We start from the raw sequence: 11,424 nt of genomic DNA, 5'->3' as shown, positions 1-11,424 counted from the left end.
TGATTTTCCCAGAGATGGAAAGAGAGTTGTGCAAGCTAATCATTTGGTTCTTATACTGTTATTCAGATGGATATGTCTTAACTAAATCACCTAAATCACTATGGCCCATATTCTCAGGGTGTCATGAACTCTGTCCACTGTTGCACACTGTTGCACCTCTATCACGTCAGTTCTCAGGTTCACTCACATCTGAGAGTCGTCTTAAAGCAAGTCTTTTCATATTTCAGAGTCCACTTGAACTCAACCTGTGTGTGTGTCTGTGTTTGTGTGTGTGTGTGTGTGTGTGCGTGAGAGAGAAATGTATGGATAGCTACACTGTTTTCATCAAGATGTTCTAATGTGTGTGTCTCCAAATACATTTTGCCTTGGAGAGTGCTTGGTCTGTCTGGATGCAGGGTCGTGAGTCTCAATGTCCGGTCATCGAAGGGGAGACTTGTGTGTTTCTCGTGCCCTCACACAGTGTGCAACAGTCATTGCCTTCAAGTGGGACAAGATCCTATTGGAACTCAATCCAACGTAACTGTCCTACTCGTGGAGTCTGGAAATATCTGGCACCTCTACTCACTGCCTATCACAGTGCTGCAATCTCCTGTCCCTAAACTGTGGGTGATTGACACCTAAGCAAAATATGCCTGCAGTTAAATGGAGCAAACTAAACTGCTCCAAAATCCATATAAAAGTATGGTGTGTGCGATTCATAGGGATCATCCGTAGGTTTTATGAGTATCTCTCTCACTTGCTCTGATAGGGAATGTGGTTGTACAATTATAAAATTGTTAATGAGTTATTTGCTCTCTCTCATTCTCTCTCACTCTGTCTCTATTACTTTCCCTCTTATTTCCATGTCTGTCTCTTTCTGTCTTTTTTCTCTGAATTCAGTAAGGCCCTGTCTCTCTTTCAGCCACACTGTTTAGGTGATACATTGAAAGGAGGATTCTGTGTTACCAGGAAATGAAAACCAAGTGACTTGCTGTCTTGACATAAACTAATAACAATAAATACTGTATTCTGGAAATAAATATGCTTCCATTTCTCTGTGCAGCTTTTTATTATAATATTAGTGTGTTCCCTCATTTTGGTGTACTGTATTGTAACAGATTATGAAAAAAAATCCTTGAGCAGTAAGCTACAGTAGAGAATTCCTAGTTTTATGCCAGAAAATAATTCAAATATTAAGGAATGTTTCCCTAGACATCAGCTCCAAATTTCCTCTGAAGCATTTTTCCCAAGATAACTTCAGATGTTTCCCATAAATCAAGTTTAATGTTATTTCTTGGATCAATAACTTGAGCTGTCTGTCCCTTACACATAATCAGCAGACAGACTGTAGAATGCTGGTTTGGTTTTTGCATGTCAAAATGAAAACGTTTTTGGCACTATATTCAATATATTGCTAAACTTGAAAACAACGTCATAGATTTATAACACTAGCCAACTAACCCTGTTCCACTAATCCAAAAGCTAATGTCTTTATAGCAAGTAGCTACCCTCATCTACATCTGTGAAAGCTAGCATAATAAGCTTTCTTACACATTAGTTAAGCCAACTCAGCCAGTCACTACTTCCTAGTAAACTAAAGGGATGTTGCTAACCATTGTGGCACATACAAAATATATTTAGCTAGTGTTACAAAATGAAACTATAGCTAGTGTTAATAATTTAGTAGGATTTTAACCCGGAAATGCCTGAGTGATTTCACTTGCCACAGTCCGCCATTGCTCGTTTGAGAAACAATCATAGTGATTCTTATGGAAGTAATGGAGTGTGCTACTTTTCCATTTGACAATAGCTGTAAGTCGTGCACCTTCTGTTGTACAATATCAATTCTGGAGATATCTTTAATGGAGGTCAGTACAGACATTTAATTATAGATTGATATACATATGTAGAAATGTCTTAAATGGTGTTAAGTTGCACAATATCAAGTGAATCTATTCAAACACAAGACAATGTGCAGAGTTTACTGTGAAAGTTTACCCCAATGGGTCATAATCTGACAGACAGAAAAACAATAAATGTCACAACTGAGTATATAAACTGTCTAACCACTCTAAACGTCCTTACATTTCCTGGTCCGATCATTAGTAAACACAGGGCCAAGCAATTTTACTAGTAAAGCCCAGACCTTCACTAATACCAGGCTGACTGCTGTCAAATCTAACAAGCTCTTGTCACCCCAAACAACTGAAACCCGGAGGCCCCTAGTCAGCTGTCACTCCCATACTGGTGCAGATCAGTGACACACAATACTGTTAAACTACCTTAAATGACTTTAACAGCCCTAATGATCAGTACTCATCACTAACACATACATATCTCTGATTGCCACTAATCAGAAATTAGAATGTACATTTCATGCATAAATACAATCATAAAGGATGAGAAGACATCTATAGTCAGTATTTGAAGTTAATGTTCCAAACATGTTTTTTTTACAAAACTGTTCGTAGTGCTTGAGATATTGCCAATTTAAACTTTCTCGCCGGTCCGTCTGTCAGTTTGCATTGACGCTTTAGACACTCAGTACAATCCCCTAAACAACCCTGGACCAGCTAGTACTATTCTGGTCAAGTTGTGTAATTGTTTAAATTCAGTCTTGTAAACGTTTAACAAAAGTAGGTACAGTCAGCTATGAACACTGGAGGTTAGTATAGATAGATCTTTGAGATGCTCTGAATGAAGGTCAGTAGCGAGTTAAAGATGTCCTTATAATGAAGGTCAGACCATTAACACTCAAGCAAGTGAGAGATGTCCTTATCAGATGTCAATACAGACATTTAAAGTGTAACTGATAGCATTTAGATATGTGCATTCAGAAACAACATGAGTGTTTTCACCAGCAGATCACATGTTGTCATTTTTATGGTTCCATACTTACTCATAGAATGTTGGGGGATAACAGAGTAAGGCAATTAGAAACATTATGTGGCTATGGATAGTGGGAGTGTGTTAATAGATAGGTAGTGATCTTACATTTGGGAGCATAGGCCTATATGGATCAATGTTAATGGAGCCAATCAGTTTGACTTGAGTACGACAAGTAACTTGTGAGTGCCATTTTCTTGCAAGCAATTACTTCTGCTTGAACTGCACTGGATCCAGTACTGACACTGTCATAATATCCTAGTATTGGCGGTAACTATGGTGCCCAATGAATTATATGAACAACACGTTTATCGCACTTGTTTGGGATCATTGTATTAGACTGACACCTGGAGGGCACATTTCGAAATGTTATGAAAAGTGAAACATTCCAAGAATTTTGTGAACTATAGTAAAAAAAAAAGAAAAAAAAGAAGCATAATACACAACTAATGTAAATGAATAACAAATGTGTATCAAATGTTTTTCTTGCCAAACGATTGAACTACCTATTGCGCAAGTTAATGGCCTTTAAGCCAAAGACACATTTGAAGTCTATTTATCGAACATTAAATCGGTCACGATTTGTATATTTCGCAACAGTACATATAAAGATATATATATAATATATAAATAATACGTTTTACTTATACGTATCATTATTATATCCTATATATCCTGTCATAAATCATGTTTGACCTTATCAAAATGGACTCTCCTATCTGACACGTTTCTACGTAATTGATCATTTACGTCATATCCGGTAAATGGGGTCAGTTTGTTTCCCCGGATCCGCCATTTCATTTTTTGAAGTTACTTGTGACAAGTTACAGGATTTGGTTCCAAATTACATTGTTTTACAACTGTGTTTTCTGAATAATAATACACTTTACATTCCAGTCTGGGGAACAGACACGTTGGGTACGAAGACCGTGCTGTGAATTTTAAATTGATGGCCATAGGCAAGTTGCGGATGTCTCCTATTTTCCAAACGTGTTCTAGGCGCTAAAGTTTTTTGTATGAGTTGAACGCTGGTTGTGGATAAGTGGAGTCAAAGGGAAGGCCCGTGAAGCCTCGGCTTTGGAGTGGGAGTCATGGCCGGACATTTTGACGCAGAAGACCGTGCAAGTTGGTTTTGGGGAAGATTAAGTAGACAGGATGCTGTTTCACTTTTACAAGGACAGAGGCACGGAGTGTTTTTAGTGAGGGACTCTATTACAAGCCCGGGCGACTACGTGCTGTCCGTTTCAGAGAATTCCAAAGTCTCCCATTACATAATCAACAGCATAAGTAACAACCGGCAGTCTGGCTCAGGTAAGAGAGACATGTTTTGAGGCTTCAGAATAACGTTGCTACCAGGGCGTGTATTTATTTCGCCGAACAAAAGGAATCGGTGGAATGGATATACCCCAAGGTATCCTTTCTTGTTTGACTTGAGTGTAACCGGATGCACAACATCGTGCGTGCAACACAATGATAAAGGATTTCAGCAAACCACGCCACCGTTTTTATTTGGTACCAAATTACTACTGAGAAAAAAAGTGACTTTCTACAACTAAGTCAACCAGTTTGGATCTAGTAGAAGTCAAATGTGCAGTACACCTACTACGTTATAATGGACTGCATTTTAGGTTGCTCACATGCCATTTCAGAACAAATTATTTTGCCCTGTGAAATTGTTTCCATTCTTTCCTTAATATTTCTGCTCCTCCCTTTACCCCCCCCCCCCTCCAGGTTTGGCTCCTCCTCGGTTCCGTATAGGGGACCAAGAGTTCGACGCCCTCCCTGCCTTGTTGGAATTCTACAAGATCCATTATCTGGACACCACCACCCTCATAGAGCCCATCAACAGGGCCAAACACTCGTCCTTCATCAGTGCGGGAGCTGGAGGCCCACCGCAGCGACTGGAAGACGAGTTTGTTCGTGCACTCTTTGATTTTCCGGGCAACGATGACGAGGACCTGCCCTTCCGGAAGGGTGACATCCTGCGTGTCCTGGAGAAGCCAGAGGAGCAGTGGTGGAATGCTCAGAACATGGACGGACGTGCCGGGATGATCCCAGTGCCTTACGTGGAGAAGTACCGACCCGCCTCTCCCAACTCAGGAGGCCCTGGCGTGGGGGGCCCCGGCGTGGGGGGCCCGGGAGGGAATGCAGATGGCTCCAGTGTTCAAGGCCCTCCTCTGGTTGGAGACCCCAGCCAGTATGCCCAGCCCACCCCTCTTCCCAACCTGCAGAATGGACCCGTCTTAGCCCGGGCCATTCAGAAGAGGGTGCCCAATGCCTACGACAAGACCGCCCTGGCCTTAGAGGTACCTACCCGAACCCTGTTTTCTCATCTTTGCCTTCATTTATAACCCCTCTGTTTGATTCTCTGATCCTCTATTTGTATCAGGGGTTTCAGGGCTGGGATTTGCCTGGCACCTTGCAACTGGATGTCATTTCAGTACTTTGGTGTTGATACAGGATGTAGGCCTGTCGCAATTCTTATAATTCTATGTGTATTGCGATTCAATGCAGTGATTTATATTGCAGTCTGACTTTGATCTTGTCATGGGCCTATCTGATTTGGCATAATGTTTACAGTGACCGGAGAACTGAACCGTTGTATGAAGAACAAATAACTATAACAACATATTTTGCTATCAAATGGATAATCAGTGTCTAAGTGCATCTCGAAATCAGCATTGCTACTAGTTTGATTGGTTGTGATGTAATATTCTGGAGAAGTCCTGACTTTCCCATCTAGTGGCTCATTCCAGATTATGTCTTCGATTTTCACTTACTGCTAGAAGGAATGGAGGGGTTGGTATGTGGCTGCACCAATGCAGGCTTCTCTGACCTCTGAGACACCAGAGTCTTTGACCTCAGTGAAACCAGCATGTTTGACCTCTGTGACACCAGCTTCTGTGACCTGCTGTCTGCAACTTCCTTAGGTTCTTAACCAGTTGCATAACCCTCAGGGTCCCAGACGCCAGGCTTGTTAAACCAGGTGGTGTGGGTTGCGATCATTAGTTACCAAATGTAGGACAACGCACTGGAACGGGAATGTTCCCACGTGTGGTCCGATAGAGATGCTTATTGCCTCGGGGTGGTGGTCGGCCAGTGAACTCTTCTAAAACTCATTAGAGAGGCTCCTGACGCGACAGTGCTGCCTAACTGTCCGGAAGGGGGGAAAGAGGACTTCCAAAGCGGAGGTCGTTGTGGGAAGGAAATAGTTTGTGTAGAGGGACACTTCCTTTGGTTTCTGTGAAGACTTCACTCTGAGCCAGAGCAGGCTCTGGGCGAAAGGCCAGTGGCACCGGTCTCTGCCTCAGTCTTGATGGAGTCCGCCACAGGCTGAATGTTGTCTTTGACTGGGTCTGTTAAGACTGCGCACTTACGCAAATGCCTGTGAAAATGTAGTGCCGCTTCTTTATTGGTTCAAGTCCCAGACAGTTGATCTTTTCTATCCACCCGTGAGTCAGTCGGCACTGCGCTCCGTCCGTGACCAACAGGATATTTACCCTTCATAAAAACATTTGACCGGGGTTATGACTCAAGGAGTTATGGTTAATGATTAGCTGTCTGCATGCACTTCCTGGTCACGTCTTCAGGAGGAGACGACAAGTGGTCAGTCTGTGATGTAGGCCTGGAGATATGTGTTACGATAGCCAATGTTTCTGTGCAATACTGAGTAGTGTTTAGTTGCAATGATTTGCATTTTATTCACGTAGCTGACGCCCTTATCCAGTGTGATTTACAGTAGTGGGTGCATACATTTCCGACCTGGTCCCCTGTCGGAGTTGAACCCATAACCTCTGGTGTTGCAAATGCCGTGCTCTACCAAACTAAGATACACGGGAACATTTCTGAGGCCAAATGATCCAGTGGCATACATGGATACAGAGTGGCTGTTTCGCTGCAACTGGGCTACAGCAAGGTCGTTGCAGAAATAAACTCTGTGTTTGTAAGGAAACGTCGTGGATTAGGGACCTGGTCCAGTAAAAATAGGTAATTTTGGTGTTCTGTTGCAAACAGTTTCATGGTGTGATTTCACCGACACAGGTTAGGACTAGCCTAGGACTAAAAAGAAAAAAACAAGCTCAATGCAGCGCTCCTACTTTGTCCTGGACTTGGCCTAATCAGTGTCGGTGAAACCATTCTCTGTGGTGTGCCCTGAAGAAAATGTCCCAGGTTTCGCCGACGTCTTACAGGTCCCTCCCTGTGTTGCAGGTGGGCGACATGGTGACGGTGACCAAGATCAACGTGAACGGCCAGTGGGAGGGCGAGTGCAAGGGCAAGCGCGGCCATTTCCCCTTCACACACGTCAAGCTACTGGACCAGCACAACCCAGAGGACGAGCTGAGCTGAGAGTGGACTCTGGGCTCCGCCCCCAACCCCCACCGCCCACCCCCGTTCCGTAACCTCACCCTGCCCTGTAGACAAACACACACACACACACACACACTCCCTGTCCAACCACCATTAACCCAGTGTCAGTTCTCATGACCACTTACACACACACACTCGCCACTTCCTCCTCAGTTGGTCCTGTTAGATAATCATTACGCTGTGTCATCGTCGTTCGTGCCTCCAATATTTATACCACTTCAGCACCACGTTCAGCTCTGTAAACACTCAGACACACACACACATTCCCCTTTTTAAAATGAAAGACTAGCCTCCTGCAATGCCAGCACCTGATGGGCTGAAGGACGATAGCTTTGTATTACCAAGAGGAGGAGCGGATGATGGCCATTAGGAGAAAGAGAAGGAGAGTGAGAAATATTATCTTGGACTGGAATGATTTATCCAGGCACTCAATAGGGGACTCTGTCTCTGGTCAATGCAGGGAATCTGTTAGGGTAACACTACATTTAACAACAAGCTACCATCCGCACTACAAAACCATGACCAAGTACCAAGTAGTCTTTTGTATGAAAAAAAAAGAACATATTGTTATGAAATTGTTTTAATATGATAACCATTACATGCTAGAATGATGTTGCCCCCCCCCCCCTCTTTTTCTTTCCCTGCTGTATTTTGTTTCTCCTTTCTTTATGGTTTTCCCTCTCCTCTTGTAGAATACATTCTGTTTATCTGCTGTTGTCTTAGAAACCGCCACCGGCTTCTACAGCCACAAACTGATATTCTGTAGCTACGGAGTCAGCTTGTCGTTATGAAACCTAATGACAACCTGCAAATACAGGTTGTGTCCACTCGGAAAGAATGAAAGAACAATATGCTACAAATTCAAACGGGAAGGTGCCGTCGGTGCCTGTCCTATTTAGAAATACTTTAACTAATACCTGTTTTCCGTCTAAACATCACCATGGTGACAGCAAAGCGTGAAATGATCAACATGTCTGCTGGCTTGTGGTGGGGGCGGTTAACCACGTCATCATGTTCAGGCACAGCACCGCTAGGCTGCATGATCTCTCTATAGTGCCTGGCCGTAAAGGGACTTGTTTAGGTTGAATGTATATCAACTACAAGAAAACAAACGGTTAGCTTAGTCTCAGTATTTCCTTGGTCTGAATGTACCTTGCCTTCCATTAAATCTACTCCCAGTAACAACGCCCAGGCCGACACAATTGCAAAGATCTTATCAAACGTCTTGTGCTTGTCAAGGTGCTACCCCTCTATTTTAGATACGCCTCTGTTTAGTTGCATGTCTGTGTGTTCTGACTAGCTTTCAGCCATTCTACAGAATCACTAAAAGATTTTATTCTTTAGGTATACCTATAAAAAGTTTAATTTTCACCTTGTTCTGAGAATTTTGTGCATGATCAGCCTGGGCAGTGCAGATGTTCTACCTTACTATAGCTCATATTAAAAGAATATTTTCACAAGGCAAGTTTAGTGATTTATATGAATTGGCTTTCTCCTGGTCTGTCCTAAACAGATCAGTACCTTCATTTTGTTCAGTACATGATTCTGATTGGATGGTTAAACCGCGTTGACACAATTACTATTCTCACTTAACGCTTTGTGTCAGAGCACGCAAAAGTACTTAGCATCTGCAGGCGAATGTTCTTACATTTAGCAAGTCATTCACAAAGCCCCCAAAATTCAGATGAACAATTTCCCCTCGCAGAGTTTTTTTTTCGGTTTTAGGTAGCGTTCACCTGAGAAACCAGTTACCCCGTCTCCAGTAGAAATTGCCACTAGGGTGCAGTGCAACAGCACTACATTAGGCTAAGACGTTGGGGTGAACCAAAAGCCTCTCTGACCCCCTGCGCTTGTTTATCTACAGCAGGGCTGTGCAGAACTATCTCCAGAGAAGTATGGATTGGCAACTTGTTTTTCCAAACAGAGTTGTGACAAGCTTGAGTTGGCGTTTCAATCAATAGAATAGCAGTAGAATGTGGTGTGCTAGACTGGGGTTTGGGGGAACCTACAGGTCGGTAGCTCTCCAGGAGGTTTTGCAAAGCCCTGATCCAATAGAGTATTGTTTAACATTTAACATTTCCTCATGTTCCTGGAGATTACCTTTCTTTTTACAAAAACGTTCCAAATGTTTCCAATGACATCTTTGCCTTTTCTTGATTTTCCCATCACACCATGTCATTTCTACTGTACGTTTGTTGTCTGTGGCAGACCTTTTTTTTAATTGATACTCAAAGGTGATTTAGCCCCAGATTTATAAAACAGCTGTGAAAAATCCAAAGGACTAATTTTCCAGGCATCAGGTCTTAAATTTTGTTTCATTGTAATACGAGTTGATATCAGTGGTGTAGCCCCTGTTTGATTAAACACTGTGCTGTCCTCACATTCAGAAACATGTTAGTAGATGTTAAGAGGACTAGAATAGATAAACATTTGACAATTAAATTATCCTAACCCCAAACCACTGGGGTTTTCCCCAAATCCCCTACACTTGCCACACACATTTATTTTCTGTTTAATTGTAGCTCTCAAACTGACAAACCGTTATCGCCAATTCATGCCACTGTCTGTGTTTAAGGGTACAATGCAGTATTAGCAACATCCGTTAAATCGCGTCTGCTTTGTCACTCGCTCTCGCAATGCATGCTTGTTGCTTTTCTAATCTACTCTTATTTTAGTGATTTTGTTTTGTCAATCATGCCTATAAATATTTTAAAGTATTGTATTTTTGTAACCCTGTGTAAGTCAGTACCTTTCCAGAGGACGGTTGGATGGCGCAACAGGCAACCACAAATAGAAATTGTGATATCCAGATGTGCCATTGTATTATAACACTATATTCTTTCAAGACAATTTAAATGACCTTTTATTTCCTGTAGCATGTAATGTGTTTAGATATACCTAGTGAATAAAGTCAAAGTATTGGCAAATTAAAATGTCCGTTGATTGTCATGGATTAGTGGTTCTCGAAAATCATCTTTTTTTTTTTTTTAAACTAGCTCAGTGGATTCGCCAAGTCAGATGCATTGAAGTATTGCCAGCAGATCAAATCAGGTGTGCTTGCTCTGGAATTGATCAAATACATGGACCAATCAGGGTTCTCTCGATGGAGAGGTTTGAGGACCATGGTCTTGTAGATGAATGTTATACATGACCATGAATGTACTGAAGAGAAAGTTGGCTTTCTTGTTTGTTTTTTTCTATTAGAAATAAAGCAGTTTATTATTGCATGCCTTTCTACCTAAACTTGGTTCCATGTGTGAAGTAACGAGAGCACATTGTCCAAACCTCTACTCCACTCTTCCTTGACATTTCACAGTTTTTGTTATACCTTAAAAAAACTAATTTAATGTCAGCTTGTCATCAAGGCTTTGATTACTGAATCAGGTGTGCCAGTTTGGGGTTAAAACAAATATGTGTAATGTCTGGGAAGGCTTGTTTAGAGGTTTGGGAAGCCCTAAATTAGGGCATTTGGTTTAGATTGCCTGGTTCAATGCATGGGTGGAGCCACACTGGGTGAAAAGTGATTACATTTGTTTTCAACTTACTGGAAGGCAACCACATTTAAACAAGTGTGAAATTGGAATCTTATTATTTACTCAACGTTTTTATTGCTTCCATTTTATTTTTTGTCTACCTTGTGAACCAGAAGGCAGCACCTAGCTTTCAAAACCCAAGAGGCAGCCGGGTACCAAAATGAGTGCAATCAACTTTCACCCACTGCAAAACTCTCCTTCAACAGGCACCTGGATCAGATTAAATTGAACTCAGTGATGCTGTTATCTGATATGTTTATAACTATCAAGGCTTTTTAAGATCTGGCATGTGTTTAGTGGTGCCTTGGCAGAGCAACGCATCCATGATGTGGATAACTGATGTAAAATCACTCACTGGGCTATGATCTGACATGTCAACAAAGCCAGGGTGAAGGAACGTTCCCAAAATGAGGATTTGATTAATCGGGGCCAGATGCCAGGGTCATGGTGCTTTGCACCTGGTACGAGTTGATTGCAGTCGAGTCAGCAGCGAATTGGCCTAACATTTTTATGTAAATAGCATACATTTCTCTGTTTTATTGGAAAACAGAACCAAAGTGCTTAACCTATATGAAATATGTATACCACCGGTTTGAAAATAATTGTTAACCACTTGAAAACGCCACTCATCGGGGTGAATCGGGACAATAAATCGAAT

General features: G+C 42.1%; 1 protein-coding gene across 1 annotated transcript; it reads left to right on the top strand.

The window, feature by feature from the left end:
• Window positions 1-3,633: 3,633 nt before the first annotated feature.
• Window positions 3,634-10,460, top strand: crk (v-crk avian sarcoma virus CT10 oncogene homolog). The gene is made up of 3 exons (XM_010893807.5): window positions 3,634-4,176; window positions 4,597-5,171; window positions 7,075-10,460. The coding sequence occupies exons 1-3, from the start codon at window positions 3,957-3,959 to the stop codon at window positions 7,210-7,212; spliced, it is 933 nt and encodes a 310-aa protein (XP_010892109.1). The 5' UTR covers window positions 3,634-3,956; the 3' UTR covers window positions 7,213-10,460.
• Window positions 10,461-11,424: the final 964 nt, after the last annotated feature.

The sequence above is a fragment of the Esox lucius genome, chromosome 1, assembly GCF_011004845.1.
Source record: "Esox lucius isolate fEsoLuc1 chromosome 1, fEsoLuc1.pri, whole genome shotgun sequence".
Lineage (NCBI taxonomy): Eukaryota > Metazoa > Chordata > Actinopteri > Esociformes > Esocidae > Esox > Esox lucius.
The sequence above is the reverse complement of the archived record's forward strand: the minus strand, read 5'-3'. Positions and strand labels throughout refer to the sequence as shown.